Source organism: Bombina bombina, chromosome 3 (assembly GCF_027579735.1).
Source record: "Bombina bombina isolate aBomBom1 chromosome 3, aBomBom1.pri, whole genome shotgun sequence".
In the NCBI taxonomy this organism is placed as follows: Eukaryota; Metazoa; Chordata; class Amphibia; order Anura; family Bombinatoridae; genus Bombina; species Bombina bombina.
The window spans coordinates 751,162,849-751,183,355 of record NC_069501.1 but is presented as its reverse complement, the minus strand read 5'-3'; the positions used below and the strand labels follow the sequence as shown (position 1 = coordinate 751,183,355).

The window sequence follows — 20,507 nt, the reverse complement described above, 5'->3', positions numbered from 1 at the left end:
AAATATAATTAATAATTATCATATCTACACCTAGCTATTATACTTTTCTTATGCAGATAATAGCAAGGTGTAGATATGATCATTATGAATTATATTTAATACATAAAACATAACTATCATAATTGATGCTCAAGTTTATAGCTAAAAGTTAAAAAGAAAGATGAAGGCATAATTTGCTTGAATTGAACCACTATGTTATTTAATTGTTCACTAGATGTCTGCCGATAGCAACCAATGATGTGTTGTTGGATCACATGGTTGTGCGGACTTCCGGAACGCTGCTGGTGGCGTCACAGTTGGAATATTGGATCATTTAAATATCGGTAAGTGCACTATTATAAATATAAAGTTTGCCTGAGGATGGGGGAACCCCGAAACATCACATAAAATAAAAGTATAAAGATTTTGGATTTTGCAATATGTTTCCATGAGTGCTTTACCAAAATATATATATATATATATATATATATATATATATATATATATATATATATATATATATATATATATATATATATATGACATCAAAGAAAAGAAATCCAGCGAACAGTCTTGAAAACATCAACTTCTTGTTTATTGGATATCAGGTACAAAATCGACACATCAACATAAAATAATAAAAATAGCTTATGCCACCAGATTAAGCCATAGCCGGTCTTGCGCGTTTCGGCTTAAAAATGCCTTAATCATAGACCATGCTGCTACATCCGGCGTTAACCCTTAAATAGCCAAAGAAAAATTAGTCACAAGGGTCAACAGCTGTTTCTGGGAATACAAGCTATTTAGGACATTTCAGTTATGCAAACATAAAGTAAACGATACTGACTTAATTCCACAAGGTAAATAGATATAGACCTTTAGCTGGGGTTGCCTCTCCTTTAAACACAAAAAAATCTTTATAATGCCAATGAATGTTAAACTGAAGTAAATGACATTAATAAATACCTCTGCCAAACAGTTCAATACAGGGACATCAGAACCTTAACAAAATTGTCCCTAGTATAACATTATTGTCTTCACTAAGTAAGCCTTAAGGGGAAATAAATAATCATGTAGCACTGTTAATTCAAAATATTAATTGATTCTACACTGCTTGGTATAAATCCTTCTTACCATATATATATATATATATATATTTGTGGTTTAAGGACTTTAAAATGTATACTTTCTTACAACAAAATAAAAACAATTACTGATAGCTTCTGCATTCTCTTACGTCTAACAGTACATTTATTTAGTAATATTTCTCAGTAAGCAAAGCTATTACATTGTGACACTGCCGCTGAGTAAATATATGTGAATACAGAAGTACACATCTCTGAAGAAAAATTTGATATTCTCTGTCCTTTAACTGATCTATCCAAATGTTTGTGTCATCGAATCATACATGCTGTCATTTACAGAAATATTTGTGTGCATATCATGTCTGAGAGCAGAACATAATTTGTAATTAGGACTGAAATTTAACTGTCCATAGAGGATATGTGTTGATATGTAAATTCAATGTGAACTGTGCAGCTTTCCCCACTGAATACAAAATTTGTAACTAGAATTGTATTTATTATTTATATCACTGCTGTAATGTTTTCAATAAGAGCCCTTTGCCGACATAATTATTTGAGCCAATTTGCAAAACAAATGCATTATTTTAATAGATAAAACTCTCCATGCTGGAGATTATTTTCTATTGTTTTCCAAGTATGCCAAATTACATCATTTACAAAGTCAAAAGGTATGAAATGTAATGGTCTTTTTAATGCAATTAATGTCTGGATTAAAACAATATAAAATAAATTATTCTTTAATTGAAAACAATTGTAGCCTATGAGCCATATTCTGTATTCATGATGATATTTTATTGCGTAGAGATATTTTAAACTCTGTTTGAAAGCTCCATTATAAAAAGAAATGAGAAACTGCAGTTGACATTAAGCATAAGGGCACTAACGTAGACCACGGAAGGTCACGCACTTACATTTAATTTGTTTCACAACAAATTCTAATGTGCTATTTTTTTATTTATTTTTTCAACTGGTACAAATTTCCTGGCAAAGAATGAAGTAGATGGCAGTAAATTTAGTCAAATGTCCTTATAAAATAGAATATACTGCAGAGAGCTCGAACAGGGTAGAAGGGTAATGTAATTCAGTGAAAGCAACTTTTCCCTACCAGATGGATTCTGGAGAAAAATTGTTGGTCAACTCAAATTAAAATACATGGAAGATTTCCTTTACTAAGTTATTATGCATCACAGGTTGAAGTTCTTTATTATAAATACATAGACATAGCACTCATTAAAGTTATCCTATCCTTTTTCTATATTTTTATGTTAGATTTGCATCAAATAAGACAAGTATAATGGAATTAGAAAAATAAACTTAAAATAAAAAAAATACTATACCTTAATATAAATAAAAATGGCTATTAAGCTTTTAATACTTACACAAGGATTAACGTAACACACTCATGATTTGATAGTATTACAGAAAAAACTAAACATCTTTAAAACATATGTTTAAAATATTTTTTTGTTATTATTTTGCTATTTATACTGGTCTACCAGTGAACCAGTCCATGATATAACATGATTTTGTTTCTATATGAGTAGTTTCTGTGAAGTAAATTAGTGTTAATAAAGTAATGGGCACCACCAAGCTTGAACTAGTTTTCTATTTGTCTTTGTTTGTGCAAATTAAGCTGTGTAGAAGGTTACATTTATATTACAGTCTATTACTGTTTAATATCCCCAATGTCCATTAATGGGTGCTGAATGCACTATGTTTCAAAGTGCTGCCAGACACACTGCTGCTATGACTGTGCTTATGAACAGAATTGATGATCTAATTTTCAAGGTTGGTGCTATAATAGAGGCAGACTAGGAGTCCAGCTAAGGGAGCCCATTTGGGGGGGGGCACAAATTTGGTACATGACATCCATTTTTTTTGTGTATATTTATTTTTTAGCTGTCTAATTTGGGCTTCATATTATGGAGCAAATGAGGTTTGAATATGACTAGAATGGAAGGGGACTCCCCTGAAACAGGGAGGCAGAGAGTGCAGGTCAGCCAGAGCAGCTGGAAACATCTGGCTGAAATATCTGTCTTTATAAAAGTTGGTGGAGCCGGTCAAAGTAGTGGGAGTGGGACTCACCTCCACCCACAGCTTAATGGGTACTACTGGGGATGATGAGAATCCTCCAACTTTCAATTTAATGCAAAACATTTCCTCTTTCAGTGTATAAATGTTCAGGATCATCATGCAGCAGAGTGCTCACCATCAGTGTATAGGAGCTGTTCTGTTACTATATAAAAGCCTCAACATCATTATACTATACAACATATATGTTATCAGGGTATACATACTCTACATTATTTATACAGTGCAGGCTCCAGCATGTGCATAGATGCCTTGCATTATCATATACAGCCGAGTGCTGTGTTTATAAGTGTTAAAATGTTCATTATCATTTATATAAAGTAATACTTGTCAAAATGTGTGTTGTACTGGTCCCCTCACCAAAACTTACTATTTATCTACTACAGGTTAATGTGATCTATTATAAGGCTTGAAAAAATTATCAAGATGCATTCACAGCTTCTGAGAATTTGCCGTTAAGGCTTGCCAGAGTAAGTCGGTAACCACAAATTTAAAAAGCAGTCTTTGCTTCTTATCCTAGGTGGCAGAGATAAATCATCTCAAACCCACTTGTTCAGGGTGATTGACAGGCCCTGCTCTCATGCAATTGGTGAGTAGGGAGCTGGACTAAACAAAAGAGATCTTCTGCAGTCTCAATTTTTGCAAAGTGATTATTGCAGGTGGACAGGTTCTCTGCTTGAAAACTTGTCCACCTGCAGCTTTGTACATTTTCCTGTTAGACATGCTAGTATCAGTCTAGGTATAATAGTGAAAAAGAAAATAGATCATTCTACCTCAAGATTCATGTGTTTTATATATTGCCACCACTGTTTGATTCATTATTCAGAGCTACCACTGGTTTTCCATTTTGTGCAGCGACACCACTTTGGTACATTATGTCATGCAGAAATGAACCATTATAGCTTATATAGTTAAAATAAATCAGGTTAAGAGTAAAATATTTGTTGTGATAATGGAAATCTATTTTCCCTATCATTATAGATAAAATAGTTATCTATAGCTGCTTAACACATCATTAAAACATTTTGTTAAGAAACAGTAATGGTAGGGTATATAATTTCTTTGGGGTGGGCATCACAATGTGCTCTGCCTGTTTAGCCAAAAGTCCTACCACTGGCCCTGTTTTTTGCTTGATTTTTGGTATTTTCCTTTTGTTTTTGCTCATATGTCCTTTGCCCTTTTTTAAGTTACTTCATACCTTTTTCTTGGTTCTTCATTTCAATGCACCACTTCTCTTTACACACAAACATATTTTTGTGTTTATGTGCCTCTTCAAACCATATCTTCATGAAAAAGAAAGCGCCTTAGTTAAACTATTGCCACAAAGTTGGAAGCATGGTGTGCACAACTGCCTAAAATGTCTTTGTTTCATGTAGCATTAAAGTGTCCCTTTACCTGAATTAAGGGGCCTAATGCAAACACAGAAAAACAGCCCCAGATAATTTTTCCATCCTCCACCAAACTTTACAGTATGCTCTGTGCATTCCAGTAGCTAGAGTTCTCTTGGAATCCACCCCACTCAGATTCTTCTCTCAGACTGCTCGATAGCAATGCATGATTCATAACTCCAGAAAACAGTGGCAGCATCCTTTACACCGCTGATGTGAGGCTTGTTTAAAGCTGCTTGTATATCAAAATTACTTTCATGAAACTCCTGAAGCACATTTTTGGTGATGATGTTACTTCTAAAGACAGTTTGGAACTCTGTAGTGAGTGATGCAAAAGATGATAGGTGATTTCTATGTGCTACACAATTCAGCCCTCAGCACCCGCTCACTGTATGTTTGCTGGTTGTTGATTTTAGTTGTTCCTAGATGATTCCACTTCACAATAATAGCACTTATAATTGACCAGGGCTGATCTAGTAGGGCAGAAATTTCACAAACTGTCTTGTGACAAATGTGGCATCCTATGAAAATGCCATATTTTCAGGTCACTGAGCACTTCATTTGACCCAGATTAATGCCAATGTTTAGAGATTTCATGGTTATGTGCTAAATTGTATGTACATGTTAGCAATAGGTATGGCCGAAACACCTGAACTAGTCGGGGTGTCCACATACTTTTGGTCATATAATGTATGTATATATTTGTATGTGGAAATGTGGAATGAAGTCACAGACTCCCTATTTCCTGAGTTGTTAAAAAGAAGGGAAAGGATGGGAAAGGAAGGGAAAGGAAGAAAGAAAAGAAAGAAAAGAAAGAAAGAGTGTAAGTCCTTCATGACAGCTTAAAGGGACACTGAACCCACATTTTTTTCTTTCATTTTTTTTGGTTCAAAACTCTGGACAGCACTTTTTTATTGGTGGATGAATTTATCCAATAATCAGCAAGAACAACTCAGGTTGTTCACCAAAAATGGGCCGGCATCTAAACTTACATTCTTGCATTTAAAATAAAAGGTACAAAGAGAATGAAGAACATTTGATAATAGGAGTAAATTAGAAAGTTGCTTAAAATGTCATGCTCTATCTGAATCACAAAAGAAAAAATTTGGGTTCAGTATCCCTTTAATAAACAGACACCTGTTTGAACCAAAACACCACAAATTTTTCCCAATAAATACGTTGCTATTGTTCAGTTTTGGCTGTGAAACATTGACTAGATATATAAATAGTCAAACAAATCACATCTAAATCACATGCATAGCAAAATGTTCAAAATGTTTGAGGTCACTAAGTGAAAAAAAAAATGCATTAAGCTACTTGTACTGCAAGGTTTACTTATACCTAATATCTGAAAAAAATAGGTGCTAATTATGTCATTCTTATTCTACTATGCTTTTTTTTTGCATTTTGCAGGCACAATATGATGGAATTCACACAACTAAATATTGTATGAGAGATTTAGAAGGTCTGCCACTTTATATGGTGATTTATTCATATGACTGAAAAAGCAATTGGGAATATTCAAAATATGAGCTATTATGAGGTTTTTTTAATGCAGGAAGCAAATGAAAATTACAGTTGCTTTTGGCCAATATGTAAATCCCTATGTCATTTTTCTTTAATTAAGTGCTAATTACTCTTTGCTCCTCTTCTGTGTAGCTGTGAAACAGCAGCTTTCCATTTTTACTATCAAACCATTTGACAGAATGAAAAGCAATAAAACATCACCAAGATAGTTTTCATTCTTACTAATAAACCTGAACTACAACCTTATAGTCTTTAAATTTGTATTGTAAGTTTGAAATAAATGAAATGTGCTTATTAAATCTCTGCCATAAACACTGAAAATGTAGTTTAAGATTAAATGTAAGCTGCCACCCTATTGCTAAAACAAGAAAGCTTTACCTAATCCAGAAGAAATGCTTGGCTATAAAACCTAATTAAAATAAAAGACCAATACACATACTAATGTTTCTGCTTTTTGTCAAACATATGCTTAGTGAAAGAATTTGTTCAAGTGACAAAAACTCTGAATAATTAAATTATATCATAGGCAGCTTTAGGAATTGTCAAACACAGGATTGATACATTTCTGTTTTATAATTGTAACAATTTGCCCTTGTAGTTCATTAAAACTTATAACAAATACCTTCATCTAAACATTCTTGTTTACATAGCTTTTTATAAACAGTACTTTATTATTAAGTACTGATATTTTAAGTATAGTAAGGGGAGACTGTTTCAAATGACAAAACAGAGGAAAAGAAGCAATTTGTAAATAATCTAATACATTCCAGAAGGTAAAATAGATTATTGGGAACACTTTAATTCCTTAACCCCTTAACGACCAAGGACTTGCCAGGCACGTGCTACAAAAAATGGTTCTTAATGACCAAGGACGTGCCTGGCAAGTCCTCTGGGGTTTCAAATGCTGGAAGCGATCATGATCACTTCCAGCCACTTTCAGGGTACTGCAGCAATGCCTCGATATTGAGACATTTTGCAATACCCTTTATTAAGCAACCAATGCAGAAAAAGTCACACTGTGGCCCTCTCTGCATCGGCCAGCGATTTGAGCAATAATTGGTGGCGTGGGAGGAATACGAAGGAGGTGGGTGGATGGCCCATCACTGGAGGAGCTCCGGTCATGGCTGATGAGATGTCCGGGAGCATGCATGAGGGACAGGAGCATGGGCGAGGGGGCGGGAGCAGGTGGGACCGCTACACTATGGAAAGGCTTTAGTGTAAGGGAAGGAGGAAGAGGGGTGAATATAAGTGTTGAGAAAGAGATCTGTGAGGGGAAGAGGTAGGGTATGGAGGGGGCAGCTATACTATGGAAAAAAAAATGTTTTTTTTATAAAAAAGCAAATTTTTAGCAAACTGGGTTCTGGCAGACAGCTGCCAGTACCCAAGATGGCGGCAAATAGGTAGAGTAGGGAGGGTTAGAGAGCTCTTTAAGGGGATCAGGGAGGATGGGGGCTAAGGGGGAGCCAACACTGCAGAATATATATAAAAAAATAAAAACAAAATTAAATAAAAAAAAAGCCTTTTATTTTAGTACTGGCAGACTTTCTACCAGTTCTTAAGATGGTGGTGGCAATTGTGAGGTGGGGGAGGGAAGAGAGCTGTTTGAGAGGGGTCAGGGAGGGATCAGGGGGTGGGATGTGTCAGGAGGGAGGCTGGTCTCTACACTAAAGCTAAAATTAGCCCTACAAGCTACCTACTTAACCCTTCACTGCTGGGAAAAAATACAAGTGTGGTGCGCAGCGGCATTTAGCGGCCTTCTAATTACCAAAAAGCAATGACAAAGTCACATATGTCTGCTATTTCTGAACACAGGGGATCCCAGAAAAGCATTTACAACAATTTTTGCCATAATTGCACGAGCTGTTTATAAATAATTTCAGTAAGAAACCTAATGTTTATTAAAAAGTTAACAATTTTTTTTATTAGATCGCATTTGGCGGTGAAATGGTGGCATGAAATATACCAAAATGGACCTAGATCAATACTTTGGGTTGTCTACTAAAAAAATATATATACTTCTGAAGGGTTATTCAGGGATTCCTGACAGATATCAGTGTTCCAATGTTGCTATTGCTAATTTTGAGAGAAAAAAAAATGGTTTGGAAATAGCAAAGTGCTACTTGTACTTATTGCCCTATAACTTGCAAAAAAAAGAAAAGAACATGTAAACATCGGGTATTTCTAAACTCAGGACAAAATTTAAAAACTATTTAGCATGGGTGTTTTTTGGTGGTTGTAGATGTGTAACAGATTTTAGGGGTCAAAGTTAGAAAAAGTGTGTTTTTTTCAATATTTTCACAATAATGGTATCTTTAGAAAGTCCATTTAATGGCTAGAAAAAATGGTGTGGGTACAGTAAATGAGTAAGAGGAAAATTACAGCTAAACACAAGCACAGCAGAAATGTAAAAATAGCCCTGGTCCTTAACAGTAAGAACATTGAAAAATGGTCTGATCACTGGTCAGTATGGTGCTAGTTGTTTAGTCCAGAACCATACCCTTTACAGAGACCATGTCCTGGGCTGTTAGCGTGCCTGTTTTGACCCTGTCAGTAATGGAGGACACCCCAGTCTAGTGATCGTAAGGACTGAGTGTTCCTGTGACTCCATGCCTGTCAGCAGTATACGTTAATTCATAAGATACACACTGCGATCAGCGTATATCACATGCTGTTGCTGGATGCCTGATTCTTGGGCACTTAACAATAAAGCAGATTAAGGTGCTTATTTTTTTTAAAAAACAGATATTCCTGTCTGGGGAAAAAAATCTTTTGGGAATGCTTGTTTTTTTTGTCAATCAGTATAGCTGTAGGATATGACCCTATTAAGGTTATTTATTTAAGGATTTTCATCTGTAATTTTGCCCAGATGATAATTTTACAGTTGCCACAGTATTGCAGCTGAGATGTCATCATAACCAAATTGTTAATATCATTGACATTTCCGCTAGAGTGCATTTTTTCCATTTAAAAAATATTATTTTGATATAGTGCGGATTATATATCTAGAGAAACTGAATAATGTTTTTCATAGTTATTCATATTTCAATGAGCTTGTAGCATGCAGTCTTTCAAAACATCATTATTATTAAGAATCTTAGATACACTCACTGAAATGTATGTGCAAATTGATTTAAAAGATGTCCATCTTTTATTTTTACTTATCTTTAATAACATGGCCCACAATGGCTCATTATCTGACAAACTAAAATACATGCTTCCTCCTCTATTACTGTATACTCAATTATTAGCATTGTTACAAAACAGACAATGTTTTTTCTCTACATTATGTAAATTCAACTATTCTGATTATTCTTGAATCGTTTCGATTCTAGATACAATTTTGTGGTCACATTTAAAACAAACAAACAAAAAAATACTGCTTTAAAAATCATCAAACTTTATTTCAATGTTTGATAAAAAAAAATGATTGTCAAAGTAATAAGCAAGTAGATTTTCTCTACCTTTTAACATGATTACATTCTAAACATTAATGTTTATTCAAGAGGATACATACTTAAAGGGACATTGAACCCAAATTTTTGCTATAATGATTCAGATAGAGCATGCAATTTTAAGCAACTTTCTAATTTACTCCTATTATCAAATTATTTTCATTCTCTTGGTATCTTTATTTGAAATGCAAGAATGTAAGTATAGATGCCGGCCCATTTTTGTTGAACACACTGTGTTGTTCTTGCTGATTGGTGGGTAAAATCACCTACCAATAAACAAGTGCTTTCCATGGTGCTGAACCAAAAAAATAGCTTAGATGCCTTCTTTCTCAAATAAAGAAAGCAAGAGAACGAAGAAAAATTGACAATAGGAGTACATTAGAAAGTTGTTTAAAATTGCATGCTCTATCTGAATCATTAAAGAAAAAATTTGGGTTCAGTGTCCCTTTAAGTTCTAAAGGTGTTCAAATAGGTAAATATTTCAGAATATCATATAAGCTATCCAATTTGATTTCATTTTTTTTTTAAGTTTCCATGGACTGGATTTGTATACCCTTATCTATTCTCTTTATGATAAAATGTATTGGTCTCTGTTACAATCTTCTGTGGAATAATTTATTTCTAACGTGATAAATCAAATTTCAAAATTAAATTCAACCCAATCTATTTAAAAATGCAATGTTCAAATAGTACTAGAAATGACTAGCTGCTTTTAGGCTATCAATCATTTGATTACTCGCTTGTATTACAAGTTGAAAAGTAAACCGTTTTTTTCTCTTGTTCTTACCCAATGCGCGTAAAAAGTCAAACCTAGAATATTGCGGGTGCAATAAACGATGCCCCTGAAAAAGTCAATGGAGCAAACTAAGTGGGAAAAAAACCTACTCTCACACAAACATGATTAATTATTCTCAAGTGCTAAATGTAAATGTACTTTTTAATGTATTTTTTATGTGTTTTGTTAAACTTTTTTTGTTTCATGAAACAGTTAACCAAGAGCTCTGAGGACACGGTAATCATTCTAGCGTAAATTGCAATTACACTCATGCTTTCTTGTTTACTTTCAACTTGCAATACAAGCGCTAAACCCAACCAGCATAAACACTTGCGATAAACCCCCGTTGAGTGCACATAACTGTTTGCGCTCATTCATAATCTGACCCTTAGTGTTTGCATGATGAAAAAGGGTTTATTAAAAATTAACACTAAATGATAGGAATGTATTTAGCTTGTCACAATATGAAAAAAATTGCTATTCAAAAAAATAGTCAGTAAGTAATAATAATTAACTATTTTTAAATAAATTATTTCTTCATATTAACTGTATTTTTTTTTATGTCCATCTTAGTCGTTAAATACCCTGCAAAAACCTGGATGCAAGAAATCTAAATGTTTCAGATGTATTACATAATGTATCAGCCAAGCTAGCTAATTCTAAATAATTGGAATGGCACTGGGAAGAAAGCGAAAACAAACAAAACAAACAAATGAACAAACAAAAAACACACAATTGAGATGAGTTAAGGCAGCAAACTCTGAAGCTTTTTAATAAAGTCCATTATATTAAACACTAGCACATAATTCTGAATTCACATATTTAATAATTTTTTACATGGTCCCGGAATATTGGATTGGCCAACATAACATTTTGCAAGATTTAAAGACAGGATTTCCCACTAATACCTGCTAATGAGAAGCGATTGATTATGGCTACACAATACACAAAAAAAAGACAGGTAGAACCGGGAAAAAAACAGACAATCATCTCTTTCCTTGGAAAAGTGTGCATGTATGAAGAAATGTTTGTGTTTTTATATAAAAAATCAGGTTTCATTCTTTTTGTGAATATACCAAGTGATTAAATGCAGATGGAAAATCAACAAACACAATAAATTAAATAGCATCCTTAATTGATTGTTTTCTGTATTCCATATAACATATTTATTTCAGCATGAAGCTAAAACCAACCATTAGGAATTCAGCAACAAAAGTAGATATAAGGAAGTCAATGTATAATCAGCTTTGAGAAACAAAACAAAGTCAAATTGAACACCAATGAGTTATTGAAATCCATTAAAGTTCAAAATCAGTAATGGAGACTTAAATCACAATCTATATATGGAATCCATTATCAAAATACAATAAAATAATGCAAACTATGGTCTGCCCAGATATCAATTAAAACCAGATGTGTAATCCCAAATATATTTTAAGTCAACTAACAGAATATACAAAACATGCGGAAGGAGTAAAAAAAAATAACATAAGAAAATGCACTTTATAACAAATACATGTATAATTAACTGGTACAATACAGTACAACATTCTTCTTTTATATTAAAGTAAGTACTTTGTTGAATTTTAACATCAATATGAAGCAATGGAAGACAGTGTGCCAGAGAGACCAGTAAGGTAAGAATTAATGAGAGTTCTAAGCAAGGTTTATTAGCTATTTATTTAAAGAATACTTGAACATTAGCAAAGCTGACAGATTTTCCATCTAACTTTGTTAGCTGGATGGAAAAAATATGGTCAAATTTTATAAAACACTAAATCCAAAAGTATTAGCTTCAAATAGAGATTGTGGCAGAGCAATGTACCAGCATGTTTTTACTTCTAAAAGTTAGCAAAAATTAGATTCAGTTTACCAATTTACATTCAGCAATAGATCTATAAAACCCTACTGTTCTAATACAAATTCATGCCCTATCATATATAATGAAACTGAAGAAGGAGATAAGATAGCAAGCCCATACAATCTAACTACATTCTCTTGTCTCATTGAATCTTGATCATAAATTACATTCTTGATGGGGTAAAAGTAACTGAAACATTGGATTCAATGGCACTAGATTTTTCCATCCTACAAGCATTCTGTATGACTTTGTATTCATATCATAATGCGGGAATTTAAGTTGCTTACAATTAAATTCAATAGACTCCACCAAATCATACATCTTGATCCAAGCTAAAAAGGCATTGGTCAAGTGTTTCTTACCTTTGCAAACTGAGCATTTATCCATTTTGTGAAAGTCTTCCTCTGAACATCTTCTCTTTCATCTGAAAAACAATAAAGAGAACAGTGAAATTAATAAAAAATAAAGGAGTCATCTAATTTACAAGGCAACTATTGTAAAAATATAAGAGGTAATTTGCTAGGCTACCTCATACAACCAGAAAAGTACGGGAAAACAACACTTTGGGCTCCATGTACGAAGCAGTGAAAGCTGCTCTAGGAGCCCTTGCTTCCCGCAATGTAAGAAGCAGTGGTCATTATACCGTGGCTTCTTACACCCTATGCCACCTCTCAGGTGGCGAAGGAAAACCATGAAGAGTTTGCTCGCTCTTGGTGATTGACAGCCCCTTCAGTCACGCGATTGGTCGTGCGAATGATGGGGTGGGGCATTACACACTCCGACATGCTGCCCGTGTAGTGAAGGCAGACGGACAGCTTTGCGAGTTGAGAAGCTGTCTGCCTGCCTGTTAGTGCATGGAGCCCTTTGTCCTAATGTTTACAGCACTGATAATTATAAAGTAAACATTTCATATTACACAATAATACAGAGTGTTGGAAATCATGCACCCATGCTTATCTCCATTACAGACATTTATCCCAAGCAGATAACAAGATTACAATTTTGAAATATTTCATGTAGTTTGACAATTCTATATCACATTCAAGAGTTTTCTAAATAGAAATTTGATACATGAGTAATTTATGTTTGGAATCATGAACTCGTAAAATAAATTATTATAATTTCAAAATGTTTCTGTAGTCTTGGAGTAAACATACTAGGCTCCATTTAAAAGTAAACTTTGTTCTAATAGTATTATTTTTTGAAGAGATACCTGGGTAGGTGTCTGGAGCACTACATAGCAGGAAATAGTGCTGCCGTCTAGTGCTTTTGCAAATGGATAACATTCTTGCCGAACTATTGCCATATAGTGCTACAGACATGTGCATGCTCCTCAGCTTAAAGGGACAGTCTAGTCAAAATTAAACTTCCATGATTCAGATAGGGCATGCAATTTTAAACAACTTTCCATATTACTTTTATCATCAAATTTGCTTTGTACTCTCTGTATTTTTTGTTGAAAGCTAAACCTAGGTAGGCTCATATGCTAATTTCTAAGCCATTAAAGGCCGCCTCTTATCTAGGTGCATTTTGACAATTTTTCACAGCTAGAAAGCACTAGTTCCTGTGTGCCATATAGATAACATTGTGCACACACCCATGGAGTTAGTTATTAGTTAGCACTGATTGGTTAAAATGCAAGTCTGACAAAAGAACTGATTTAAGGGGGAAGTCTGCAGAGGCTTAGATACAATGTAATCACAGAGGTAAAAAATATATTAACCCCTTCACCCAAATGGACATATATATACATTGTACGGTACTTTGGCCATCGTACCACACAACATATATAAACATCTGAGCTTCAGGAAGCTCTACCAGTCTTGTATGTTAAAGGGACACTGAACCCCATTTTTTTCTTTTGAGATTCAGATAGAGCATGCAATTTTAAGCAACTTTCTAATTTACTCCTATTATCAATTTTTCTTCATTCTCTTGCTATCTTTATTTGAAAAAGAAGGCATCTAAGCTTTTTTTTTGGTTCAGCACTGTGGACAGCAATTTTTTATTGGTGGATGAATTTATCCACCAATTAGCAAGGACAACCCAGGATGTTCACCAAAAATGGCCCGGCATCTAAACTTACATTCTTGCATTTCAAATAAAGATACCAAGAGCATGAAGGAAATTTGATAATAGGAGTAAATTAGAAAGTTGCTTTAAATTTCATGCTCTATCTGAATCACGAAAGAAAAAAATTGGATTCAGTGTCCCTTTAAGTTACAGCTAAGAGCTGGAGTTCCTGAGTGCAAGCATCTGCCAGCATATTAAACCAGAGCGCAATCGGTGCTCCGGTTCCATATGAGGGCAGATGCCAGATTGTTACAGATGGTGACACTGTGTGTGTCACTGTCTGTAACGATCTTCAGTTGGTGCTGGTGGAAGGGACGGGAGGTAATCTGGGAGGCGGGTGAGCAGTCCAGTAGCAGAGAGGGGAGGGAGGAGGTGGAAGTTTACATGAAAAAAATAAAAATCAAGGGAGAGGGAGGGAAGGGGCACTAAATTACAGAAAACAAGTGGGGTGGGGATGTGGGAGTGTCCTAACTAATTATCGCAGAAGGGGGGAGGTGAGAGGACCACTACACTACAGAAAATACAAAAATAATAATAAAGAAACATTAAAAAAAAAGTGTTTCATAGGTACTGGCAGACAGATGACAGTACCTAAGATTGTTGTTAATAGTTAAAGGGAGGATGATTAGAGAGCTGTTTGGGAAGGATCAAGGAGGTTGGAGGGTAAGGGGGGATCCCACATTGCAGCTAATATAAAAATATTTAATTAAAAAAAAATGCCTTAAATCTTCATACTGGCAGACTGCCTGACAGTACCTAAGATTGGGGTGAACAATGGGGTGTGAGGGAGTGAGGTAGGGAACAGAGCTGTTTAAGAGGGATCAACAGGTGGGAAGTGTCAGGTGGGAGGGTTATTTCTACACTAAAGTTAAACTTAACCTTATAAGCTACCTGATTAACCCCTTCACTCTTGGGAATAATAGAAGTTTGTTTCGCAGTTGCAATTAGCAACCTTCTAATTACCAAAAAGCAATGGCAAAACCATATACAGTATGTCTGCTATTGCTTAACAAAGGGGATTCCAGAAAAGCTTTTACAACCATTTGGGCCATCATTGCATAAGCGGTATGTAAATAATTTCCGTGAAAAAAAAAAGTTTGTGAAAAAGTTTTTTTTTTATTTAATCACATTCGGCGGTGAAATGGTAGCATGAACTATACCAAAAAAGTTTGTGAAAAAGTTAGCTTTTTTTTATTTAATCACATTCGGCGGTGAAATGGTAGCATGAACTATACCAAAATGAACCGTGTTGGTTATGCAAAACTGAGGAATGGGTAATAAAGGGATTATCTATTTTTTTAAACAATAACAATTCTGTAGCAAACTGTCTCTTTAACCAGGACCGGGCATTTCAGACAAAAACTTCCCCAAAAGACCAGAGCATTTTTAGCATTTTTGCCATCACTACATTTAAACAGAAATAGAGCCTTTTAATATTTACCTATCAAAACCATATATTTTATTTTAGTAGCCAACCTAAATTATTGATCTAGGCTCATTTAAGTATAATTCATGCACCATTTCACCGCCAAATGAGATCAAATAAAAAAAAAACTTTAACTTTTTCACAAACTTTAGGTTTCTCACTGAAATTATTTACAAACAATGGCACAAATTGTTGTAAATGCTTCTCTGGCATCCCCTTTGTTCAAAAATAGCAGACATATATGGCTTTGGCATTGCTTTTTGGTAAATAGAAGGCCACTAAATGCAGCTGCGCACCACACTTGTATGCCCAGCAGTGAAGGGGTTAATTAGGTAGCTTGTAGGGTTAATTTAAGCTTTAGTGTATAGATTACACTCCCACCTGACACATACTACCCCCTGATCCCTCCCTTATCCATCTCAAACAGTTCTCTTCCCTCTCCCACCCCACAATGGTCACTCCCATCTTAAGTTCTGCCAGAAAGTCTGCCAATACTAAGATAAAAGCCTTTTTTTCAATAATTTTTTTAAATTAATTTTCTGCAGTGTGGGATCCCCCCTTATCCCACAACCTCCCTGATCCCCCAAACAGCTCTCTAACCCTCCCCCCTCTACCTATTAGCCACCATCTTAGGTACTGGCATCTGTCTGCCAGCACCCAGTTTTCCACATTTGCCAACTTTACAGAAAAATGCTTTTGTTTTTTTTTATTTTATTTACTAGTGTAGCTGTCCCCCAACTCATTTACCCCCTCCCCCTCCAAGATTGATTTCTCACCCTCTTATCCCATCCCTCAGTATGATCCCCCTCTTCCGCACCCCCCTCCTTCCCTCTCCCTGCTGCTCTGAGTGGTTTTTTTCCATAGCCGTAGCAGTCCCGCCCCCCTCGAGCGATGGGCTGTTTAGAAAAGTGTTTTAGTTTACATAATTACACATGTTATTTTACAGTACAAAAATGTTCCTTTAAAGAAAGAAAGCATTATGTTTCTTAATATGTGAACAGAGCAAATGCAGAAACTTCAAAATTTAAAAAAAAATTGTGCATACAGGGAAAATATGCCATTCAAAAGGGTGAAAGAGATGGTTATTTTTTAATGGCCAAGGATGTTGAAATAGAAAGGTAAAACTTTTCATGCATTTTTTTTATGATTTATTAGAGTGTCACTTTAAATTCTAGGGTTGTAAATTCAGAACCTTCCTGAAGCTCCGAATGCAGATGTTAGCAGCGGGTTTTGCCTTTCGGATATATTCGTAACTGAATTGATTCCTGTAAAAGTCCCCCACACTAAGATATTTGCAAATCCAGATCATAGGGAACATACCACTTCTGCATTTGGACCCTCACAAAGGACCTGAATGAGCATCCCTACTAAATTCTGCGAGTGCAAGTATTTATTTAATTTAAAGCTAATTGCTTGAACAAAATCATTTTGTTGACTAATGAATTGGAATTGAATTATTAAATTAACAAAAACAAAATAAATGTACACACCTCTTCTAATCTATTTTCAAATAGACCAAATATTAGAGGTATAGTCTGTAATCTCTGTTTCCATATTAAATAGAGCATTGTATTCATTAAATTTGGCTATGCTTTTGTATTTTTACTGAGATAAACTACTACTAACCTTTCCATAAAGCCTTATTAGTTTTGTTACATTATTGGATGGTATTAGAGTGCATTAAGTTCTATATGTTTTCTTTTAAAACAAGTTACCGGTAAGTTTGTGTTATAATTTTCAAGTATTTGCTTCCTCCTATTTGTATCAGGATGAAATCGCCTGATACAACTCTCAAACTAGTCTAATCTACAAAGCAATTTGTAGACTATAACAAATATGTCAATTTCTAAAGGCACCCACAAGCTTTCTTCATGAATATTTTTTCGATATATGAGAGCTATGGATTAATATTTAATGAATTGCTGGCCATGATGAAACTAGAAAGTAAAAGCTAACTGTGCAAAACCATTTTTTCAAAGAATATAAAAGAAAAAGCAACATTTATATGTGATACTAATATTATTCCTATCTATTTGAACAACACAGAATAATTATATTCAGAATGTGCAATGTGCTATTAACTTAGAGGAAGTCTAAATCACATTCCAAATAAATTAAGTGTATAAATATGCATTTTGATGCTGTTTGCAAAAAAAATAAAAAATAAATAAGAACTGTATAGAGAGATGGATGATATAGATAGATATATAGATATATAGATAAATAGATAAATAGATAAATAGATAGACAAATAGATAAATAGATAGACAAATATATGATAGATAGATAGATAACATATAGATTGATAGATAGATAGATAGATAGATAGATAGATAGATAGATAGATAGAAAGATAGATAGATAGATAGATAGATAGATAGATAGATAGATATAACAGATAGATAGATAGATAGATAGATAGATAGATAGATAGATAGATAGATAGATAGATAGATAGATAGATAGATAGATAGATAGATAGATAGATAGATAGATAGATAGATAGATAGATGATACATAGACAGATAGATAGATGATAGAAAGATAGATATAGAAAAAATTGTATCCAAACATTTGCACATTATTCTAAAAGATCCTATTCTAGGACTCCAAACCTGGATTCCAAACCTTGCATGATATACAAGAAAAATAAGGATATCAAACATTTTCTAGCCACTTCAAAATTAAAAGAAGTGGTAAGAAACACAAATTAATCGAACTGGTTTAGCTTGTCGATGGGCACCTACCCTGGTAAAACTATTTGTTCTATGTGTGCACATATTGAAAAAGGAGACACTTTTACAAATAGTGCAGGTACACATACTTATAATATACATTATAGATGTACCTGTGATTCAACTTATGTCTCATTTGCCGTGTAATAAAATCTACATAGCGCATACCGAAAGAAAGATAAGAACTAGATGCTCTGAACATTTGTGTAACATTTCTGGTGGTGAAGTAAAACAAAGTGTAGTAGAACACTTTAATAAAGTTCAAATTGTGATGCAGCATGACTAAGAATCAAGACGATTGATTGGAGGACAAAACAGTCTACTATCTCTTAGAAAGAGAGAATCCTATTGGATTAAGGAATTGAATAGCCAGCAACCGTGTGTTCTGAATGAAGCATTTATGTGCATAATGAGTTTCACCAGAATAAATATATACGTGTAAATTGTAAGGGTTTGGGTTTCACACCATACATGACATATACAATTTAGTATGCTGCACGGCATCATGAATTTGTATAAGGAATAGTTTGAACTTATATATATATATATATACACTGTATACATATACTGTATATATATATATATATATATATATATATGTTTTAACTTTGTATATATGTTCTAATTGCCCCTATATATGTGACCATTACAAATAGAGGCTTCTGGTATATCCTATTTATTTTTCATACATGTAGAACAGCACTTGGTTTGTTACCATCTATGAGGGTCACCCTTTCCATGGATCTAAGACACTTGCAATAGCAGTGAGCGGTCCCTCATAGTGTAATACTGTGGGGAACTAATAGACCGCTTGTATTAAACTTTGCCGTATGTAATACCAGACTGGAAGTGGCCCTCATCAAAGATGGTGCAGACACGTTATGAGTACTGATGTCACTTCTGGTCACAGATCTCAAATACCGGATTGCCAGGTAGCCAACAGTTTATAATATTTAAAGACCCCTGACAAAGTCTGCAAGTACTCTAAGCAGATGAAACGCATTGGGCTTGAAGTAACAGCCCCCCCCCCCTTTTGCCTGTATAGATGTTTCAAGAGGATCGTGCATCACAGGGCTGAGACAAATAATGGACCACTTCTAGAACTGTTTGTCACCATTGCACAACTTGCAAACACCCTTAACGTCTTGGGTCAGAAATTGGGCTGCTTGATATTTTAAATCTTTTTATATTCTAGTAAGTGCAATCTTTTTAGCTATTTTTACATTTGTAATAAAACTACATTTGAATTGGAGCCACACTTTTCAGTTTATATTTTACAGATAGATAAATAGATAGAAATGTATACAACTTAATCTTATCATGCATCTGGGTTCTTAAAAACTTGTTAATTAATAATTCATAATCAATCACTATAAATATATATATATACACAATACAATACTGTGCAAAAGTTTTAGGCAGGTGTGAAAAATGCTGTAAAGTAAAAATACTTGCTCTTTGGGCCCACATCTTTTAACTTCTTAAAGGTCTGTAAAAATCTATGCATTTTTAAAAAAATGCTACATTAAAAAAAAAAACTAAAAATAATAACACCTAACTTTGGGGGCAATTGGGGGACATCAAAAATACAGATGATATAATTATATAATCAAGAATTATGGCTTCTGTAACGTATCATACAAAGTTTTCCCACCAATTTTTATAGTTAGTAAAATATAAGAAAGAAATACATATTTTTTGAGTAATCATATAAACACAAATAAAGGAAACATCTGTACAAGGATTTATTCTCTTTGATGTGATGTATTCATTTTTAGACTCTGGCAGTGTTTGTTTTTCCTTTAAATTAAAGATCCCTAGAGTTCTTTGCCATTTTTGGAACAAAAGGAACTAAAACATCTAGATTAACAAGGTGCAAGAAAATGGGTACTAGCTAGAAGGATTGAATATTGGACATCTTTATTGAGTCAATATACCTTAGAGATTATAAAAACAAAGGATAAAGAAAACAATAGCTTGCAGCTACAACCAAGATTGAGAGCAAAATTGTCAAGTGCTGAAATATTACTGCTATGATTTATTTATTGCTTTTCTCAGTTTCCCTTTAGAATTATCAATTAATGTGATTAGAACTGTAAAAAATAAAATATAATT

At 34.1% G+C, this 20,507-nt stretch overlaps 1 protein-coding gene across 1 annotated transcript in view; it reads right to left on the bottom strand.

Moving 5' to 3' along the window:
• Nucleotides 1–20,507, bottom strand: part of DMD (dystrophin) — a 4,487,195-nt gene that overhangs the window by 3,884,736 nt on the left and 581,952 nt on the right. Inside the window, exon 2 of the mRNA XM_053707599.1 lies at nt 12,521–12,582. Coding sequence (XP_053563574.1) covers nt 12,521–12,582 — 62 coding nt within the window. The remainder of the gene's footprint in view (nt 1–12,520; nt 12,583–20,507) is intronic.